This window comes from Pangasianodon hypophthalmus, chromosome 28 (genome assembly GCF_027358585.1).
Source record: "Pangasianodon hypophthalmus isolate fPanHyp1 chromosome 28, fPanHyp1.pri, whole genome shotgun sequence".
Classification (NCBI taxonomy): domain Eukaryota; kingdom Metazoa; phylum Chordata; class Actinopteri; order Siluriformes; family Pangasiidae; genus Pangasianodon; species Pangasianodon hypophthalmus.
The window spans coordinates 9,502,601-9,525,592 of NC_069737.1; the positions used below are offsets into that span (position 1 = coordinate 9,502,601).

Genomic DNA, 22,992 nt, shown 5'->3' on the forward strand with positions numbered 1-22,992 from the left:
CAGCTCCCTTCCCAGACACAGCCACCCTCCTCATGTTGTTAATAAAACCCTACTAACCTGCTTTCTGTGTCTATGGTCTGCTTCTGGGTCCTCTTGTTCTGGCCAACATGGACCCAGCAGAACCAGGTCCTCGTCATGCAACCCTAACCAACCACGATGCCCTCCTTGGACGGCATGAGCAGCAGCTCTGTGAACTCACAGAGAGCCATCATGCCATGATTAACCAGATTGGGCTTCTAAGCCAGCAACTCAGTTGCATCCCCCCCCCAACCAGCCCAGGTACTACCTCGTCCCCAGCCAAATCAAGCTACCCCTGTGGCTCCCTCTGCTTCCTCTCTCAGTCCACCCCAGCATGAAGTGCACATCCCAGACCCTGAACCCTACGCAGGCAACTTAGGGAGGTGCAAGTCCTTCCTCCTCCAGTATTCACTCGTGTTTGCCCAGTAACCGTTAAGCTACGCTACCGATGAGGCTAAGGTGGGGTTGCTAAGGGGGAGATGCCCTAGCCTTGGCCACTGCTATCTGGGACAGGCAGCCTGCTCTGTGGCCCTCCTTCAGCACCAAACTTTGGAAGGTTTTTGACCACCCAGACGCCTGCTCTCCTTCCACCAGGGGTCCCTCAGTGGGGCGGAGTATTCTGTTGAGTTTCGGGTTCTAGCTGCCGAGTACGGCTGGAATTTGCCCCAGGGAGCATTTGTGAGCAAACGAAGGATGAACTAGCCCTAAAAGATGAGTCAGACTCCCTCGACCAACTAATTTCTCTTGCTATCAGATTGGATAACTGCATGCAGGAGTGACAGAGAAAGAGTCAGTCAACCGCAAGTGCCTCTAGCCCCCAGTCCTCCCCCCCTTTGATCATCTGACAATCCTGCCCCCAAGCCTCTGCCTAGTCCCAGAGTTCCATTGCCTAACTCCAAGTCACCAGGGGAAGAACCTATGCAGTTACTCTTATTACTGTTATTACTATTACTGTTAACACCCTGGATGGGAAATTCCTGGCTCAGATCACCCATTGCACTGCCCTGTTGCTCCTTGTGCTCTCTGAGAACCATAAACAGGTTCACCTGAGCCTCATCTCCTCTCCATGTAATCTGATGGTGCTAGGCTATTCTCGGCTGAAGAAACACAATCCCCAAGTAGACTGGTCTGCTGGGATGGTTGTGCACTGGAGCCCCTTTTGTCACTCCTCATGCCTGAAATCAGCCATTCCACCCACTGTAGCCACTACAGCTTCCCTGGCTCCCACTCCTCCAGACCTCTCAGAAGTGCCCCCTAACTACCATGACCTGGGAGAGGTTTTTAGCAAGGACCGGGCCCTTTCATTACCACCTCACCGCCCATACGATTGTGCTATCAATCTGCTCCCTGGGGCCATCCTTCCCTCGCGTTTGTATATATTTGTATATCCTGTTCCGTCTTGAGAGAGAGGCCATGGAGAAATATATAACTGAGCCCTAGCTGCCAGCATAATCTGACCTTCCACTTCCCCCCTCGGGGCCGGCCTCTTTTTCTGGCCAAAAAAGACAAAATAATCCGCCCTTATTATCGGGGTCTCAACAACATCACTGTGAAAAACAAGTATCCCCTGCCGTTCCTCAATTCTGCTTTCGAGCTGCTGCACAGGGCCACTGTTTTCACGAAGTTGGACCTGCATACCACCTGGTCAGGATCAGAGCATGGGATGAGTGGAAAACAGCATTCAACTCCCCCCTGGGCCACTTTGAATATCTGGTCATGCCTTTCGGCCTCACCAATGCTCCCACGGTGTTTCAGGCTCTCGTCAAGGACATACTCCGGGACTTCCTGGACCACTTTGTATTTGTCTGCAGTGGCTTCTGGAGAACTGCTTTTGTTAAAGCAGAAAAGTGTGAGTTTCATGTCCACACAGTCACCTTCCTGGGGTATGTCATCAAGAGCAGACGAGTCAAGGCTGACCTTGAGAAGATCCAGGCTGTACTCGAGTGGCCCAGACCCACTACTCACAAGCAGCTTCAGCAGTTCTTGGGGTTTGCCAATTTCTATCAGTGCTTCATCAGAAACTACAGCCAGGTTGTGGCACCCCTCACTAGATTCACCTCCACTTCCACGCCCTTCAGCCGATTCAAGTTTCAAGAGGTTTATTGTCATATGCACAGTGAAAACACAATGGCTTAGACCATACAATCAAATTCTTACTTTGCAGAATTCTTACTCCCTAAGAAAGAAGAAGAAGAAAAAGTAAAATATACGTAAAATATAATATATATGTAATATAAAAAAACATAAAAAAATTTACAGATCCTGACATGGTAAGTAAGGTGCTCTGTGCATTGTGTGACAACAGGATAACAGTAGGGTGATGGGAAGTGAGGTGATTAGTGTTTGAAGTATTGTTCATGAGGCTGATTGCTTGTGGATAGAAGCTGTGATAGAAGCTTTTTTTTTGTCCTTGATTTCACACTCCTGTAGTGTCTCCCTGACGGCAGAAGTGTGAAAAGACTGTGTTGTGGTCAAGCGTCTCAACTCCCATCAGGCACGCTGGGCCTTGTTCAACTTTACCATCACCTACCATCCTGGCTCCTAGAACGCTAAGCCAGATGCCCTGTTGCACCAATTTGCCCCAGAAGAGGAGGCTCTACATCCTCACACCATCCTCCCTCCTTCTTCTCTGGTGGGGGTAATCACGTGGGAGATCGAGGCAGTGGTGAGAGAGCATAATGCACCCAACCCGATCTAGCTAATGGTACCCCAGTCGTTTGTTTGTCCCTGTCTCTGAGCACTCCCAGGTCATCCAGTGGGTTTACTGCTGCCAATTCGCCTGTCACCCCGGCTCCAATTGCACCCTTGGCCTACTGAAGCGGCACTTCTGGTGGCCGACCATGGAAACTGACACCTGGGCCTTCATCGCTGCCTGTTTGGTGTGCACCAGGAGCACTCACACTGCCTGCCTGCAAGTCTGCTGTGACCTATGCCTGTTCCTAGCAGCCCCTAGTCCCATATTGCCTTAGACTTCCTTGTGTTCCCAGTGTTTTCTCTCCCTCCCCCTCTGTTTATGTTTTTGTGTGTGTGTCTGGGGGAAGCACTCCAGTTCGTGCCTCACCTGATTACAGATTGACCACACCTGGTTCTCATCTACTCACCCAATCAGCAGCATTTCTAAGCCCTGGTTCTTCAGCCACCAATTGCCAGATTGTTCTGGCCTCAGTGCAGTACACTTCCTCAAGTTTTCTTTAATGTTATGTCAAGTGTTTTCTCCTTCAAGTTATCCCGTGCTTATCCTGTGTTTTTCTCCTCGTGTTCCAGTTTCCCTGCTCATCCTGCCTGTCTGCTCATTCCTGGTTCTCTTCCTGCTATGCCCAGCCCTATACTGTCTTCCTCATGGTTCGCTGTATATGACTCCCACACCCCTGACCCAAGTTCAAGCTCCAGTCTAGCCAACACTCAAGCTCCCTCACGCTCAGCTTCATACCCCCCTCCCCTGTTCAGCATTGCATGAATGCTTGTCTCCCATGCTGCCGACTTGGGTTTGAATCTGACACTGATTTTCAGCTCCCTTCCCAAGCACAGCCACCCTCCTCATAGTGTTAATAAAACCCTTTTCACCTGCTTCCTGTGTTTGTGCTCTGCTTCTGAGTCCTCTTGTTCTGGTGTCTGTGACAGAAGATCTCCAGAGCCAAAGAAGCTCTGGAAGATTAACCTCTAGATTAAAGTGATGGAAAGGCCAAAGTGTGGAAAAAGAAAGGATCTGCTCATGATCCCAAATATGAGCTCACTGGTCAAGCATGGTGGAGGTAGTGTCATTGCGTGGTCTTGTATGGCTGCTTCTGTGACAGGCTCACTAATCTTTATTGATAATGTAACTCATGATGGTAGCAGCAGAATAAATTTAGTAGTCTACAAAAACATTCTGTCTGACAATTTACAGAGAAATATATCCAGTCTAATTGGGAGGAACTTCATCATGCAGCAAGACGATGACCCCAAACACACTGCCAATACAACACAGGACTTCATCGGGGGGAAAAAAATGTGGAAGGTTTTAGACTGGCCAAGTTAATCATGAGACTTTAACCCAATAGAGCATGCATTTCACCTCCTGAAGAGGAGAGAAGTAGAAAAAGAGAGAAGAATGCAACAGTTGATGTTGTCAGTGGGTCACCAGCTTGATACAGTTATTGCAAGCAAGGAATATGCAACCAAATATAAAATGTTATTTACTTTAAGACTATCTGTTCCTATACTTTCGATCACCTAAAAATTGGGTAGCCTGCCACCAAAAGTGACATGTTCTAAGTTGTTTAACACATCCAGATGTAAATATCAGGAAATGAAATTCATCTTTTGATCTCAAACCCAAATATCCTCAGTGTATAGCAAAAACAAAAGAATTGGCCTGTTCCAATACTTTCAGAGGAAACTGTATCTACATATTAGATCTTATATCTTTAGATTAGATCTAAATTGTTCCAATAAAATAAAGTAATTTCTAACATTCATCAACTGAATAAATATTTAAATAACAAAATACATATTTTGGGGGGGCATGGTGGCTTAGTGGTTAGCACGTCTGCCTCGCACCTACAGAGTTGGGGGTTTGCGACCCTGTGTAGGATAGGTGTTACAGAAGATGGATGGATGGATGGATGGATGGATATATTTCTTGGTTATATTAATTTTAGAGTATTTAAATATGGTCATTTAAACAAAAATGCTAAAATATATGCTCAAAAACCCTTGACGGGCAACCTTAAAAAAAGAAAAGTCAAACCTCCCTCCCAATGGCTACATCAAACAGAGATCCGAGAAATAAAATTAAAAATCTGTGTGAGATTCATAATGTTCACAAAAGCACATTATAACTTGAATGTATTTTAAGTAACATGTTTGTATTGTGGAATATGCGCTCAGGTCATCTGCAGTTCCAGGAAGCTGTAATGAGAACAAACAGTATGCATTATAATCACACAATAAGCTATGCATCTGAGATGTGCTCAAAAAGCTATCCCAGTGGTTCAACACAAAAAAATTCCTGTCACAGGTGAAATGCACATTATGACATTATTAAAGTATTAGATGTAATCCAGTGTACAGCAGCAGCACAATGTTCAGGGGAGGGATGTGAATACACCACTTTAAATGTATGCTACTTTACAGTTTTCTATAAAAACAAGCTCATAAAAATGAACAGTGGAAAAGGAAGTTGGCAGTACATAAACTGCTGGCAAAACACACTATTTCTCTTATGGCTGACAAAAGTGAAGGTGCTTTAAACAACAGCCTCACTTTTTCTCCTCTTCAGGGTTTTTCGCTCCAAGCTACTCTCTTCACTTCTGACTGAAAGAAACTAGCTAAAATTCCATTAAATAACTTGTGCCGTATTGATTATCGCTACTCAGCAGCCATGACAAAATGGCAAAACCACCCAATCATAAAAAATATTATATGACAGATATAAGAAAATTCTTAGCGTGGCTCAATAATAACCTTATAACTGTTCAGGAGAGTCCTAGTGCATCTGAAGTGTACAACATATAGAAAGGCTATGGTGGCCTGGGAAATCATATCACATGGTTAAATTTTGACACTTGCTTCTATATATAGTTCTGAAAACTACAGGCACTAAATATTTTTCCCTTTTGCATGCTTATTTAATTCCTATTCTACTTAAAGATGTCAGGCTTAGCTCTACATTTATAACCTAATCTACTTATGGAAAAACAACATTAATGCCAAATTTTACACAGTAATAAGTTTACAACAGGAACGAGTTGTCACTTTGATTATCGGCGTCATCCTCATCAGTGTCTGTTTCATCACCTGAGCTAAAAGTTATGGCATTTATTAATGTCTTTTATTAAGTCATATAAACATTTTACATCTTTGTCCACTGTCGCCTGTATGGAGTGTCTAAGCGCATTTGTCTGTTTTTATGATGATGTGACTGTGCAGGAGCACCATGGACATTTTGAGAGTAGACTGATTACAAATGGAATTGATTATTATGTCCATTTTGCTATGACACGTAGATATCCAAAAGCATAATCAAATCATAACTTGTAATGTATGCAAAAATCAAACTTGGCTGACAAGGTTTCAAACATCTTTAGTCAGACTGACTGTTTTTACCACTGTGTAAGCTAAGACGAAGTTAGAAAGAAGACTAAATAAAAATGTTGTTTTGATAAAATATATTTATGTACAGATATCAAAGTATATTACTGTTAAACTAAATTTTGGTCAACTTTCTGTCATTTCCAGAATTTAACAGCTGCAACATCTAATGGATTTTCCCAAACCTCCACACATATGTCTTTTATCTAAAACATCAATCACAACAAAACATTGCTCTTTATCTCTGTAAGGTTATCTCTGTACGGTTATCTAATAAACACAACACTTGCTCCAGATGCACAGATAGAACTTCATTAGCCAAAACTCTTCCACATGTAATGGCCTGACCAAGTGCACTATACCACACACAAAGCAGAAGACAAATCACATTTATCGACTAAATATGAAGTGATATGGGTCATGTGCTGTTTAATGTAAAGGCTCTTTCTCTTTTCATTTATTTATTTTTAACTTTTTAAAATACAGTGCTGCCAGCCAGCATGCAGTCATAATAGCCACAGGAACATGAACCATTCAAGTGCTCAATTACATGCTGGTGAGGCCATTTTATAGTCTGTGATTTCATGCCTGTGGGGTTGTAACAACCTCTAAAACCACTCACGCAATGATCCAACCATTCAGCATATAGAGTGCCTATTAATGGGCTCAAGCTTTTCTAAATCCATATCGCTGGCTATAAAAGTGTCTGGTGATGTTCTTCCATTACTTGCAGCCTTATTAACTACTTTGTTATATGCGTTTGTGAGGTTCAATATTTAATTCTACTTCTCTGATGTTTCCAACTGAAATTACTTGTTGCTTTGTATGGAAGTTTTCAAATTGCAACTGCTAATGAACCTGTAAAGGAACATTCTGTCATATTAAATATTCTGTAACCTTAATCATGAATAGAGCAATAAAAATGCCTTCATAACAAACTCTGTGCAGAAAATAACATCTTACCAAGAGAAAATATCATGAATATAGTCAAATGTATCTATAAGATTATGTTAAAACAAATATAAGCCTTTTTCTAGACATTTTAGCTTGGAATTGCCTTGTTCTTTCAGTGGAAATAAATGCTTAAAGTTCTTTCTTGAAATAAAGGCTTAAAGTATGCAAAATTATCTGCCCACAGAATAAGATAATAAAATAAGGTTCTTTTTACTTGCTCAGGTATCATTTTTTGCAGTGCTGACAAACAAATCACTTTTAGGAACAATTCATATCAATGTATGCTTTTTCAGAGTTGAACATAGATGCTTCTATAGATGCAGTATGCACTAAACATGTTTCACCTGTTCATATTAGTGCTGTAATAATAGTTCTAAAAAGAATCCATTTTATTTAAAATCTCCTGGCACCATGATACCATGTACCCTAACAAGGTTCCCAGCTCCTTCAAAGGAAAACCAACCTCACAACATCACAGATCCTCCACCATAAAGTACTTAACAGTGGGGATTTGTTTCTTTTCTATATAACCATATTTGAGGGCTCTCTATTGAGACAAGCTCTATTTTTGCCACATTTGACCATAGAATTTGACCATTCCCAAAACACCCAGCAAACCCCAGCTTTCTTTCGATACACTCTCCAAACGGTTTGTGGGCATGCAGATGACATCTAATTTTTGATGTCTTTGTGACCCCAAAAATGCTCCCTTGTTCTGCAAATCTCCATCCATGATCCTTAGGGAATTTTATCTGGCCTTTCAAACATCTTTCTCACTGTGCACTGGGAAAAATGCACTTACGTCTTCTTCCAGGCAGGTTCATTATAGATCCAGGTGTTTTAAACTTCTTAATTATTGCTCTAACAGTGGATATGGACAGTTTCAGACATTTTTACAGCCATTGCCTGATTTATAAAGTTCAACACACTTTTGTCTTATTTCATTGTGAATTCTCTAATCATCCCCATGTTGAGAAATGACTAAAGGAATGTGGCTTCCGTGCCACATTATATTTATACCTGTGTGAAACAGGAAGCCATGGATGACCACTTAATAGTTATGTCACTGTCATGGACACCATGCACATCACACAGGGAAAATGCTATGTTAATTCTCTCACACATTGTATATTTCAGTCTTTAATTTTCTACTACATTTGTCCATTTCTTGTCAACAATACTATTACATTACTGTGTATGTTGTAGCTCTTTAGAGCTGTGTATTCATGCGTACTTAATAAATGTCTCCTAGCCTGCAATTTGGGCACTCTGCATATAAAAAAAACTGCAGACATGCAGCAACTATCCAGAAATAGCTGATCATTTCATTTAAGGGCTGCCACTAACAGCCTAAAATATCTCCATTTCAGATCTCCACATATATCCCTATAAATATCTCCAGGGGTCTGCACTTGCATTATTCAACAGGAATAAATGACACACTGGTTTCCCCTTACACTTCAATGTGGAAGAACAAGTCTTAACACCTTGTTTATAATTTTGTGGGAGGAGGTTTTCCTTGCATGAAGTGGAGAAGAGCCAAGAAAAACAACAAAGACAAGTGAACAAAGCTGTGGTGAAGGAAGAGAGACTGTAGTGCCTGAAAATAGAAAGTGAGGACAGAAAGTGTATCAGGATGGATGGGGGCACTGAAGATGAGGAACAGGTCAGAAGGAAAACACTAAAATAAACAGGACAGGACAGATTCATTTACTGTAAGTTTAGATTGCACAAATGGATGGTGCAGCAAAGGAGGAACAAAGGACACTGAGTAGACAACAAAACCTGTACAATTAAATTTTTTTAAATATAATTTATTCTATACAAATTACACTTATTGACAATTTTATTACAAAACACCTGTGCACCTGCTCATTCATGCAAATTTACAATTAGCCAATCATGTGGCAGCAGCACAATAGAATTGTGGAAACAAACAAACAAAACAAACAAACAAACAAATAAATAAATAAATAATAACCATAATAACCATAATAATAATAAATTAAATAAATAACCCATCCAGTGATTAGCAGTTCTGCTGGTGGAAATGCAATTTCTGATGAGAGAGGTCAGAGGAGAATGGCCAGACTGGTTCGAGCCGACAAGAAGCACCACTCTTTACAACTGTGGTGAGTAGAAAAGCATCTCAGAATGCACAACATGTCAAACCTTGAAGTGGCTGGGCAACAACAATAGAATATCACATCAGGTTCCACTCCTGTCAGCCAAGAACGAGAATCTGAGGCTACAGTGAGAACCTAAAGTGGACAAATGAAGGACATATCGTGTGTTTGTTCACTGCCCAGTTTCAACTGTTGTCCGTGAAAATCTGAGGAGCTCTGCAGTTTATGAAATACTCAAGCCAGCCCCTCTAGCCCCAATAACCATGCCACAGGTTACTGAGACCACATTTTTTTTCCACATTGTGATATTTGATGGAAACATAACCTGAAACTTGTGAACTGTATCTATATGATACTATGGATTGCACTGCTGCCACATGATTGACTAATTGGATAATTCCATGAGGTTCATTAAAGAACTGCTTAATTAACAAACCAGTGTTCAATCACTAAAATCATAGAAGATTAGAAATTAGAAAAAAAAAACTTCAATGTCCAGAACAACTAAAACCAATAAGATTGTCACTTTAACTGAAGGCAGTTGGAAGCAATGCTGTAAGGTGGCTTGTGGCAATGCTGTTATATATCTTCACCAAGTTATTTCCCAGCACACAGCTTCTCAACTGCTATGACAAGCCATTGTAGTAAGTCTCTGCCAAACAAAACTGAAGCTAAACTTGATATTGGAGTCGCTAGTCACGCCAAAGGCTATTTCCAATAACAGGATGTCCGTTGTTTAATTTTCTGAGGTACACATGGATTTAACACAGCACTCCAAACTCACCAGATGGAAGTCGACACAAGTTGAGTTGTTCTCACACACATTGATAAGGCAGTCGTCAATGTCCTGCTCGCACCTCACTCCAGCATAGCCCGGGTTACAAAGGCAGTAAAAGCCATCCACAACTGCAGAAGAAATATAAGAAGCAAACAATTCTGTAGTCAGAGGGCTGGTAGCTGGCCCAGGCAGAATTAATGACTTTTGGGCAAATAAGCAATGAAATCAACTTCAACATTTGCTCTCAGTGCAGTCTCATCCCTGTGGGAGCAAGAGTTAGAACAACTGGTCAGAGTGTGGTTAAAAATAAAAGCTCTTTCTTATAAACCTCTGAACAGCCACTACAGGGGTTGGATGGGGTTGAGTAAAATCCCAAACTGATTATTTCGATTTGTGTCTATGACAGTCCAGTCCAAATGAAAAATGGCAAAAAAAAGAGCATACAGCATGCATTCCTACAGTCTTTTGAGAGGTAAAGTCATTGACCACCATTATCTAACCCTTTTATGCATTAACTTTAAAATGCAAAATATCTATTTACATGTTAGGTACAAGGTTTTTGTGGCTGTGTCCTTTACCAGCTGTACACAAGAAAATGTTGCACTCAGGCTTCACTGAATTTATCAGAGGCCCAATAGCACAATGATCCAGCCTTTAATTATTACACACAGGTGGATCTTTCACCTTTGCACATCTCGACAGCGGTATACAGGCGGCCAGTGACAGAGGTAATTGTGGGATTCTTCCAGGACCAAATTTATTGCAAATCCAGCTCTTGAGTCCCAAGATTCTTCATTATGCCTGAGATTTAGTGCATAATCTGTGCTGTCACTCTGGCTCGGCACGTGTAGCTGTTATTGCTCTAATTAACTGCTCAGGGTCCTGGGTGGCAGCCACCATTACTCACAGCAGCTGCCGCCAAGAAACCCCTCTTTGTCCCAGTGCACCCCTTTCCCATGTGTACAAGCACGCACACACACAGAGAGAGAGAGAGAGAGAGAGAGAGAGAGAAAGAGAGAAAGAGATGGAGGGGGAGAGAGGGAGAGATAAGGACTGATGTAAAAGAAAAGATAGCCAAGAGTCATATGTCTTTTATCTACCTTGGTTTTGCGCCAAAAAAAAAAAAAAAAAAAAACCAGCATATTCAAGCTAAAGTAATGAACTGATTTTCTTACAGGAAAATCTTTGTGAATGCTGTTGTGCTGAAATGATAGACAACCTGGACATTGCCAAATTCATTTAAGAAATGTTTTGTATTTTGAAAATTTGTGAGATTTGTGACTGCAGTATACATGTATATTACCCTAAACCAGGAATCATTGACTATAAAATACAGACCGTCAGCTGTAATGTTTTATTTTTTATGTATTACAATGAATTTATATCTCTGGAATGCAGGAATCCTTTTTATATGTATTCCCTCCCAAAGTAATTGGACAAATAGCAGCTCAGTTGTTCTTTGTCCTCAGTTACAAGGAAGGCAATTATTATCTCTCAATTAGCGATAGTAAAAAAAAAAAAACATAGTGATTCCTATACACTGCCAATTAATAGTTTTTGAACATGCAGAAAGCTATTTTTAACATTTTATTACAGCTTACCCATTACTGGCTTTTAAATAAGAGAAGAAAATTGTTGTCTATTAAATACTTAAATCTGTTTTAAAGATATCAGACAGTGCTAGTATCAGCTATAGGATGAATGTATGTTGTGTGCTACAAATGCCAAATTAGAATGATCCAAATAAGCCTCTATAGTTAGTTCTAGATTTTTTTCCCCAAAAAATTCACTTGGACATAATGCTGTTTAACAATAAACCTTTCAGCAAATCATGAAAGAACCACTGTAACTGATCTTGTTTAGTCTACTTTGTTTAGTTTAAAACACTGGTCTTTAAAATGTTTAAGTTTAAAACATTTAGTTTAAAATGGTCAGGCTAGTTATATTTCAGGTTAGAAAAAAAAATTCTAAAAGGATGAAAACCAACACAGAGCCTCAAGCTTTGATTGCATTACCTGTCATTTATCATCAATTATTCAAATTACAGTGCATTACTCCCTAATTGATCTGTTTTCATAGTTGAGTTAACATACTTGAGTGCACCTGAGCTAATATAGTTGCACGGTCACGCTGCATGCAGGATCTTTCTTCTCATGACACTACTTAATGAATGTTAATAAAGCTTTTGAGAAAAAGTAGCCCCATCGAAAAAGTATATATATATATATATATATATATATATATATATATATATATATATATATATATATATATATGTGTGTGTATATATATATATTCCCACAACATATGGTATATATCAATGCTACTCACACATGTACACGTATACAGTATATAGTTAATATAAATAAATAGTTAATAAATAATTTCAAGTTTTAATGACATTTTTGACATGAATACACAACATTATGAATACTGAACATTATGAAAGAAATGTTAATCATTAACATTAGAATGTTGTTATAGCATGTACAGATGTAGGCTACTCTCAATTACACTGCTTATTTTTACAAGGCTAATCACATACACAGAACATTTTCTTCTCTCTATTTTCAGGTTATTGTATGAACATACAGAATACTGAACATTATGAAGAAATGTTAAACATTGACGTTAGAATACTGTTATGTACTTGCAAGGACGGACGTAGGCTACTGTCAATTACACTGCATATTTTTACCAGGCTAATCATATCGTTCAGTGTAAACACATAACGCTAATGTCCACCTTGGGCTTACATGCCTTTGACTAGCGATGGTATGTCAGCTGTAATTGCAGTAACAGCCAGTCTAAAATCACTGTGGACTTCCAGTCTGTTGTGGGACTTTGTTTTTAAGTAGGTTTTGTCGTAGTGTCTAAACTTTTTCCTTACATCTGATGAAGAATCACTGCATTTTCGTTTCTCTGACATTTTTCCGTTCGCAATTGGCTAGTGTAAAAGAGAATCGTTAAATAATATTTTATATAAGAGATAATTGTTTTTTGACTGCCTTATTGTAAGCACATGATTTTTTAAAAACATACAAAAATATTTTAATATAAAACTATTAGTGGAACATTTTATGCATCTTTATTTGACCTCAAATCATATCGGCTCCCGTGACCCTCTTGTGAACTATGGCACCCCCTGGGCACGGACCCCAGGTTGGGAACCACTGATACACAATATGAGTGAATGAGCATCTGTCCATGTTTTCTGTGGAGGCTTTAATTTTCAGTATTAGACTACATATTGGCCATACAGTACTGTATTAGAGGAGCACACTTGCACACCACATGCAAACTCAATAACAGTTTTGTGGTTTTCCTGTGGACTTGAGATCATTTTCAACTGCTGCAGTGGGGAGTACTGAGTGTGGTATTTCTTTTTCCTTAAATTCATTGCTCCCATAAAAACAAATGGCAATACAAACAGAAATGTCTTTAATGTTGTATCTATTGCTGCTGAAGTCTCATCACATGAAAGTAGAAATCCTTCAAACTTATGATACTTAGGTGCTTGCCAAATGATCAGCTAGTGTTCTTTTGATTTCTATGGCATATAGCTGATTGCAAGAGATATAAGAAAAAAAATGGTTTGGGTCCACTTATCCATTTAGAGGGAAGGGCCACAGCAAATGAAGTTATTCTGACTAATCAGCTTGGTCTCATTCAGGATAATAATGGCTCCATTATTATCCAATGGCCCCATGAGGGGTCAGTGAATAATTTGATGGGTATAAATTTTATGTAAATCATATGCTAAAGCCAGTCATCAGATCTCACCAGTGATCATAAGAAAAACACACCGAATGGCATAAAGCAGCAAGGCTGGGGCTGATTTCTTTGTAGCCCAGAAGCCCTAGATTTGGGCTGATATTTTCTGCCCACTTCACTGACATGTCATCAGCAGGGATTGAGAAGGTACAAGTGAAGGACAACCATGGATGTACTGAACTCAAACGAGGTGCATTATTTACTCCATCATCCTTTTTTCTCCACAAAATGAACAAAAAATAAAAGTAGAGAGACTAAGCACACATAATCCAAACAAAGTGGAAACTACACAAAAGGACAGAAAACATAACTGAAAGTTTAGTGTTTTTAAAACCAGTAGAGCATTACAGAATCTAAAAAAAAATTAAAATTAAAATCACAAATATGATTGCTTTTGTTCTTTAAGTGTGTGTAATCATTTCCCCCCACATAATTTTTATTGTGTCATTGATGAAGACTTGTGATATAATGAATTGTTCAACACTAATAACCTTCATTATCAAACTATTGATACATTTTAGCCTTCCCTTATAGTATCATGAACAGGTATCATTAAAGTGATGTGCATTTCACAACAGACAAAAGACACAATCTCTAGAAGACGCACAAGTCTCTGTTTATGTGTGCACTATAAGTAAACTCTGGAACAAAATGGTGTTAATGGTCCACAGAGAAACCACTATTTTCTATACACAACATTGCTGCACATCTTTGCAAATAACCACCTTGATGTTCCACAACGCTTCAGGCATGTTCTGCAGACAGATGAGACAAAAAGCAGAAATGGACAATTCTGTGCAGGCTATGGAGGGAAAAAAGGCATTGCACAGAGTGTAAGCATGGTGGAGGGAGCATCATTGTTTGAGGTTGCATTACTGCCTCAGGGACTGGACAACTTGCAATCATTGAGGAAATAATGTCACAAAACACCCGAGAGAAAATAAGAGAGAGGCAAATTGGTGTTTTTGAGTGGCCAAGTTAGAGACCCATAACCTCAAGCCTTGCATGTTGCCCATGAACAGCTAAGTCCTTGAAATATCAATGAACTGAATTGGTTTTGTACGAAGGAATGGCCTAAAATGCCTAAAGTATGTTCACCTTGTAACAGCTAATGCCCAAATTCTACCCACTGCACGATTAACTTGAAGAAACCTCTAAGGTCATAAATTGAAGACACTGATTTCATGTTTTAGAGTTCTGTAAGTTCAATTTACTGACATGGACAGGGCTAAAATCTATGCTGCAGACAGTACATTTTATCTTCACTGTTCAATGGCTTTCCTGCTGCCTATCTTGTATATGGTCCATAATCTATCCAACCTAAAGTCCTTGAATTAGTGATTGTAGAGATTTGATCAGAAGACAACCCAAATCCTTTAAAGAAATGATTATACATTGTAGGAAAAGTAATCTAAATGCTAACAAATTATCACTTCTGTTCACAGACCCTCTTACTGGTGTATTCAGCATCATATAGTATATAGTATCCAAACCTGCCCCAGGAGTAAACTTTCCCTGATTCTTTTGTTGTTTTCCTTGTTATAATACACCTAATATAACTAATTGGCTAATTATTAGGCGCTTTATGAATGCACTGGGAATTTACCACCGTTCAACACTTTATTCCATCTGCAGAGTTAAGGCCTAGTTAAGCGAGCAAAACTGAACCTGAAAAACAGCCTTTTTCAGTCTCAGACTAGGACTTGATGACACATTTGCCTGTTATACTTTTCCCCATGAGTAGGACCAACTAACACAGAACTGTTCTCACTTTGAAATGTTAACAGGTCACCAGAGGACCTGTACCTGGCAGGGGAGAGCTAGAAGGCACATTTTGTCCCTATTGGACTGGCCCACACACAATCTTCCTCACCACTCAATCTGTGGCCTGAGAGTTGGAGTTGGATGGCTGTTTCTTATTTTCTACATTGAGATAGTTCTGTTCAAACACCATGTATTCAAGAAGAAGTAGGGGAATGTGGTATCTAACACCACAGCATGTTGGGTGCTGCTGAATCCACAGTAGGGGTGTGAAGCTATACAGTAACACTAACATAGAAATACAAATAAAGAGAGACTTGATAAATGTTCCATTACTGTTGCAACTTTCTATATACTCAGGATAAAGTTCATTTCCATGAGCCTCCAGCTGCTCTCACAACTTCTTATACTCACAGCACAGCACATTTCTTTCAGGACAACACTGATGAAAGAGGTCAGTAGGACTGCATGAATCTCATTTATCTTGTGGTTTCATGCCATTAAATAATGAAATCAGCATATTTATGCTTAGGTTTGAAACAGCAACAGGTTACAACAGAATTATTTCAAAGAAAATGTCTGTTTTTTGCTGTCCTTATGCTGGGAACATTTCCTACTAAGTAGAAATGAGTCAAAAGAGGTAATTGTACACTATATGGCCAAAAGTTTGTGGACACCTGACCATCACACCCATATGTGCTTTCTGAACATCTCATTCCAGATTCAGTCTCCCCTTTGTGGTTATAATGACTTTCACTGTTCTGGGAAGGCTTGTGGGCTTCTGTATGGTTGTGAGATATGACCATTCAGCCACAATTAGTGAAGTCAGGCACTGATGTCAGACAAAGAGGCCTGGGACGCAGTCATCTTTCCAGTTCATCCCACAGGTGTTCAGTGTGGTTGAGGTCAGGGCTCTGTGCAGGCCACTTGAGTGCCACACCAGCATTGTCATGCTGGAACATGTTTGGGCCCCTTAGTTCCAGTGCAGGAAACTGTAATGCAACAGCATACAAAGACATGCTATATAATTGTTTGCTTCCAACTTAGCAGAAACAGTTTGGGGAAGAACTATATTTACTGTATGTGTGCAATGGTCAGGTTTCCACAAACGTTTGGCCATATAGTGTAAATGTAGGAATTAGAATCTGTATGTTTATAATGGATGGCATTTTTAAATTTTGATTTTTCTGACTTCCAAGGCAGAGTGAAATGCAGAGAACAAAGAAATGAACAACTGCAGTTATTCAGGTGTGGTAGCAATGGCAAATATGCCGTCAATATATACAATATTAGAATCTTCTTGGCATAGATTCTACAAGTCTTCTTCTAAAGATATCCCCTCAATTGGTGCTTTGCTGTTAGTGATGGAGAGTGCTGTCTACCACATCATTTCTGACTGCTCAGAATCATGACTAAAGTGGATGAGTCATCAAAATATTCTCAACAATTAGGTGAGTGCATATGTGGCATAAACTGAAAGAATGCCAATGGCCTGAATGCTTGATCAGTTCAGTGATTTTGCTGACATGGAATGGGGCACTGGAAATCAATGCAAAATTATACTGATTGATTAGATCAGTACCCTATGATGAAACATTTCTAATGTCTATTTTCATGTGTCCACAGTAAGAAAAAAACACTAAGTAAGAATAGTGTTAATGGAAGGCCACCACAGAGGAAGTCAGTAATAATCACTTGAGATGTACAATCACTTTATTAAAAACACCTGTATACCTGTGCAATTATCCAATCAGCCAATCATGTGGCAGCAGTTCCTTTTTCCAATCATTAACTGTCCAGTCTCAGTGAGCTTGTGCCCACTGTAGCCTCAGATTCCAATTCTTGACTGACAGGAGTGGAACCCGATGTGGTCTTCTACTATTGTAGCCTATCCGTCTCAAGATTCAATGTGTTGTGAATTCTGAGGTGCTTTTCAGCTTAGAGAGTTGTTATTTGAGTTACCATAGTCAGCTTTAACCAGTCTGACCATTCTCCTCTGACCTCTCGCATCAAGAAAGCATTTCTGCCCGCAGAACTGTCACTCACTCATTGTTTGTTTTTTGCATCATTGTGGATAAACTCTGGGTAAACTCTGTGCATGAAAATCCCAGCCCATCTGGCACCAACACACATGCCACAGTCAGTCATGGAGATCACGTTTGCCTTATTCTGATGTTTGATGTGAACATTAACTGATGCTCTTGACCTGCATCTGTGTGATATTACGCACTGCACTGCTGCCATATGATTGGCTGACTGAATAATTGCATGAATGAGCAGTTGTACATGTGTTCCTAATATTTTAAAAATGCTGAGCCGTATGCCAAGAAAAGCCAAGAAGACTGCATCAGCTGAAAAGCAGCAGAGCTTTAGTTGTTTGAAAGTGTTTTTCCCTTTAACTCCTTTTGCTTACCATGCTATAGCATGACCCAAACCTACATTTTAAGTTACATCTTCACGAGTTATTTTTAGTGTTCTGTCGTGGTTTTTTTTTTTTTTTTTTTTTTTTTTTTCCTTTCCAGTTCGGTTGAAATCATTGATATCTGGCCCAAAATGTTTCCTTACAATAAATGCATTTTATAGGCAGTTATTTGATGATAAATAAAAGGCAAGGTTGATGAGGTGATTGACAGTTTTGGACATGACAGTCAAGTCACTTTCCAACATACACCTAAAGATCTTGACAGATCTGTAGCAAAGCCATGTCTTGTTCTAGTGTACCCCCACCCTTTGCAGTTTTTCTGGTGTTGCTCATTTTGATGTCTAAGCTATCTCATTGTACTGATATTATAACTGGCAAACCAATGAGAGTGAATGAGGTGATGGCATAAAACAAGACAGCTAACACTAGCTCAGTTTCTTAATTTATTGCCTGTATGACCATAGCTAACACTCAAAGTAGCTTGGTAAGGTTAGCCAGTCACTTTTTAAACAAACTCCCCAGAGAGAAAGAGCACAGCATAAAAGAACACGCTTCTGCAGTCAGGTGGGTAGCTGTAGGTGACAGAGCTAGATTAAAATCATGAAGATCACAACGTTTTTTTCTCAAAAACAGGCTGTGTTGAGTGTAAATGTTGACTGCTGTTTACCAGTATATTTTCAGTTGGTACCTTACATTAGCTATTTATACTTGCATTACTTTGATTAACATGATGGATAATTTCAGCTAGCTAGTAAATAGTAGCTCAGTCAGTCATGAATCCAAGCTCTAAAATCTTTCCCAGGCAAAGGTAAAATCAACATACCTGTGAAAATTATATGACTACAATTTAGAATTTTTCATATTAATTAATAATGCTGTACTTGCCACATTGATTTAGCCGATACACCATCATAAGTTGTACTTCAGGTAATATTTCACAGTGTACATGCTCCCAACATGAAAAAGTACCATGTCCATCAGCAATATAGGCGGGTGAGAGGCAGATCCACTGTCTGACTGGCCGTATCTACAGTGCAGATTCTGGCTCCAATTTTCGCAAGATAGTGACTCCAGTTTTGACCAAAAAAGGGTTCAAGACCGCACAACTGGAGTAAATAGCACCATGTTTTACATTCTTATATACAGTCGTTGGTACCTCAGCACTCAGATAAGAATATGTAATACAACACTTTTGGATAAGAGTCTACCAACATAGTACATCTTGATTTAGCAATTTTATTGCAAAAATGCACCAGATCCATCAACGCTCCTGCACACAGCCTACCCAAGTCATTCCACAGGTTTTCTATCGGATTTAGATCTTGGGTAGGCCTGCAGGTGTTGTGCTAAAACAGTTTGGTATTTGGCACTACCCATGATTCCCTCTATCTTGAATATAGCCCCAGTCCCAGCTGAAGAAAAGCAGCCCCATAGCATGATGTTGCCACCACCATGGCTCACCATGGGTATAGTGTTCTTTGGGTGATAAGCTGTCTATATATCTTTATAGAAATATGGCCAAAAAGTTCTACCTTGGTCTCATCAGACCCATAGCTCAGACTGAAGAATACAAGAGACTGTTGTCACATGCAGGAAGTGACCAGTACTTGACAGATATTCCTGCAGCTCCTTTAATGTTACCGTAGGTATCTTGGCAGCCTCCCTGATATGTTTTGTCTTCTCCATTTGTGAATTTTGTAAGGACGTCCTGTTGTTAGTAAAATCCATGGTTAATTCTGAGCACAGTCACATGTCCCAGTATAAAAGGGTGTGCACACTTATGCAAACAGATTATTGTTCATTTTTTTTCTTTTCTCCTAAAATGTTTCTGTTTGTTTTTCACTTGAATTTTGTTAGTAGTTATATCACATTAATGATGGAAAATGATCTGACATGATTTATCATGGTTTAATTTTTTTTAACATCACAAAAGCCTGAAAGAGCTTGAGAAAAAAAAAAGGCTGAGAAACCTGAAAGAGCTCTGATTATAGGTGACTATTTTGCGGCATGTGAAATTACCTAGGCCTTTAGGGGCACCAGCAGCTTTAGTTAGGTGTATACCGGGAGCCAGGTCGCCGGACATAGCAGGTAATCTTAGGGTCTTAGGCAAGCACAGGTTCTCAAAGATAGTTATTCATGTAGGAGCTAATGATATACACCTTTATCAGTCTGAGGTTACTAAGAGTAACTTGGTAGAGGTGCGTAAATTAGCGAAGGCGATGTCCGATGCTGAAGTATGCTCTGGCCCCATCCCAATGCGGCGTGGCGATGTAGCTTACAGCAGGTTAGGGTCGCTGAACTGCTGGATGTCCAGGTGGTGCTCCGAAAACAATGTGGGCTTTATAGATAATTGGACTAACTTTGAGGGCAAGGCTGTCCTGTTAGGGCGGGACGGTGTCCATCCCACTCGGGATGGTGCTGCTCTCATTTCTTGCAGCATAGCACATAGTCTCAGAACAGGCCTAGTTAATCGGTGACAATCTAGGGCCAAGGCCAGGGAGCAGACAAGCAGGCTAAACCGATCGTCTGCTAGCTGCACTGAGTCGTCACTTAGGTTCCACCATATTGACTGTGTCTGTTCCCCGAGCTAAACAACATTATAGACTTACTCAGACAGTTTGTTTTAGTAACCTAATTAACATAAAATTAAACCAAACTGAATGCATAGCCAGCACCATTGATCTGAAGCTAGGACTGTTGAATATTAGATCTCTTATGTCTAAAGCGCTTATTGTTAATGAAATCATTACTGATCAGGAGTTTGATGTACTGTGTTTAACAGAAACGTGGATTAAACCAAACGAGTTTGTAGCATTAAATGAAGCTAGTCCTCCCGAGTACAGTTACATACATCAGCCCCGTCATACGTAGCCACTAAAAATAGGTCTACCCAGGTGATTCCAGTAATTATTATTTACAGACCCCCGGGGCCATATTCGGAATTCCTATGTGAATTTGCGGATTTCGTCTCTAACCTGGTTGTTTCTTTAGACAAGGCATTAATTGTTGGAGACTTTAATATTCATTTTGATAATCCAGATGACCCTCTGAGAACAGCAGTTGTGTCCATTCTAGATTCTGTAGGGGTTAATCAGAATGTAATAGGACCCACCCATAGTGGTGGTCACACTCTTGATTTAATACTAACATTCGGATTAAATATAGAAAATATAATCTCAGATAAGAAAATATAAGGTTTGCAAAAACTGTGATGAATGTATTGGTTGCACAATTGCACTATTTGTCCATATAGTACACAATAATAGAAGGGATTTATTTATAATCGCACTATCCGTTGCACCCAGATGAGGATGGGCATATCATCTCGGGGAGTTTTTCCTTGCCACCATCGCCACTGGCTTGCTCATTAGGGATAAATTCACAGTGATAAATTCAAATATTTACAATTTATTTTTGTGAATCCATTTATTTCTGTAAAGCTGTTTTGTGACAATGTCCATTGTTAAAAGCGCTATACAAGTAAAATTGAAATTAATTGAATTATTTAGTTTATATTATAATCATATTAAATGTTTATATGTTTATGGATGTGATGATGTATACTTGCCTTTTTATAGAAGGTTGATGTGCTGATACTTACCTGAAAGGTACATTCCAAGTGGGTGGAGCATCAGCTTTATAAGTGTGATCATGTGTCATCATTCTTGTGCAGAGAGCCTCTCACCAACACTATATATATATATATATATATATATATATATATATATATATATATATATATATATATATATATATAGACAGTCAGGTCCATAAATATTGGGACACAGTTCTAACATTTTTGGCTCTATACACCACCACAATGGATTTCAAATGAAACGAACAAGATGTGCTTTAACTGCAGACTGTCAGCTTTAATTTGAGGGTATTTACATCCAAATCAGGTGCACGGTGTAGGAATTACAACAGTTTGCATATGTGCCTCCCACTTGTTAAGGGACCAAAAGTAATGGGACAATTGGCTTCTCAGCTGTTCCATGGCCAGGTGTGTGTTATTCCCTCATTATCCCAATTACAATGAGCAGATAAAAGGTCAAAACAACTGTTTGGAACATTCTTAAAAAGAAGGAACGCACCGGTGAGCTCAGCAACACCAAAAGACCTGGAAGACCACGGAAAACAACTGTGGTGGATGACCGAAGAATTCTTTCCCTGGTGAAGAAAACACCCTTCACAACAGTTGGCCAGATCAAGAACACTCTCCAGGAGGTAGGTGTATGTGTGTCAAAGTCAACAATCAAGAGAAGACTTCACCAGAGTGAATACAGAGGGTTCACCACAAGATGTAAACCATTGGTGAGCCTCAAAAACAGGAAGGCCAGATTAGAGTTTGCCAAACGACATCTAAAAAAGCCTTCACAGTTCTGGAACAACATCCTATGGACAGATGAGACCAAGATCAACTTGTACCAGAGTGATGGGAAGAGAAGAGTATGGAGAAGGAACGGAACTGCTCATGATCCTAAGCATACCACCTCATCAGTGAAGCATGGTGGTGGTAGTGTCATGGCATGGGCATGTATGGCTGCCAATGGAACTGGTTCGCTTGTATTTATTGATGATGTGACTGCTGACAAAAGCAGCAGGATGAATTCTGAAGTGTTTCGGGCAATATTATCTGCTCATATTCAGCCAAATGCTTCAGAACTCATTGGACGGCGCTTCACAGTGCAGATGGACAATGACCCAAAGCATACTGCAAAAGCAACCAAAGAGTTTTTGAAGGGAAAGAAGTGGACTGTTATGCAATGGCCAAGTCAATCACCTGACCTGAATCCGATTGAGCATGCATTTCACTTGCTGAAGACAAAACTGAAGGAAAAATGCCCCAAGAACAAGCAGGAACTGAAGACAGTTGCAGTAGAGGCCTGGCAGAGCATCACCAGGGATGAAACCCAGCGTCTGGTGATGTCTATGCGTTCCAGACTTCGGGCTGTAATTGACTGCAAAGGATTTGCAACCAAGTATTAAAAAGTGAAAGTTTGATTTATGATTATTATTCTGTCCCATTACTTTTGGTCCCTTAACAAGTGGGAGGCACATATGCAAACTGTTGTAATTCCTACACC

General features: G+C 39.8%; 1 protein-coding gene across 1 annotated transcript in view; it reads right to left on the bottom strand.

The window, feature by feature from the left end:
* Positions 1 to 9,081: 9,081 nt before the first annotated feature.
* The window catches only part of LOC113544265 (protein eyes shut homolog), a 50,243-nt gene continuing 36,332 nt past the window's right edge, over positions 9,082 to 22,992 (bottom strand). Inside the window, exon 8 of the mRNA XM_053230726.1 lies at positions 9,082 to 10,076. Within this exon, the coding sequence (XP_053086701.1) occupies positions 9,907 to 10,076 (170 nt within the window). The 3' untranslated portion in view covers positions 9,082 to 9,906. The remainder of the gene's footprint in view (positions 10,077 to 22,992) is intronic.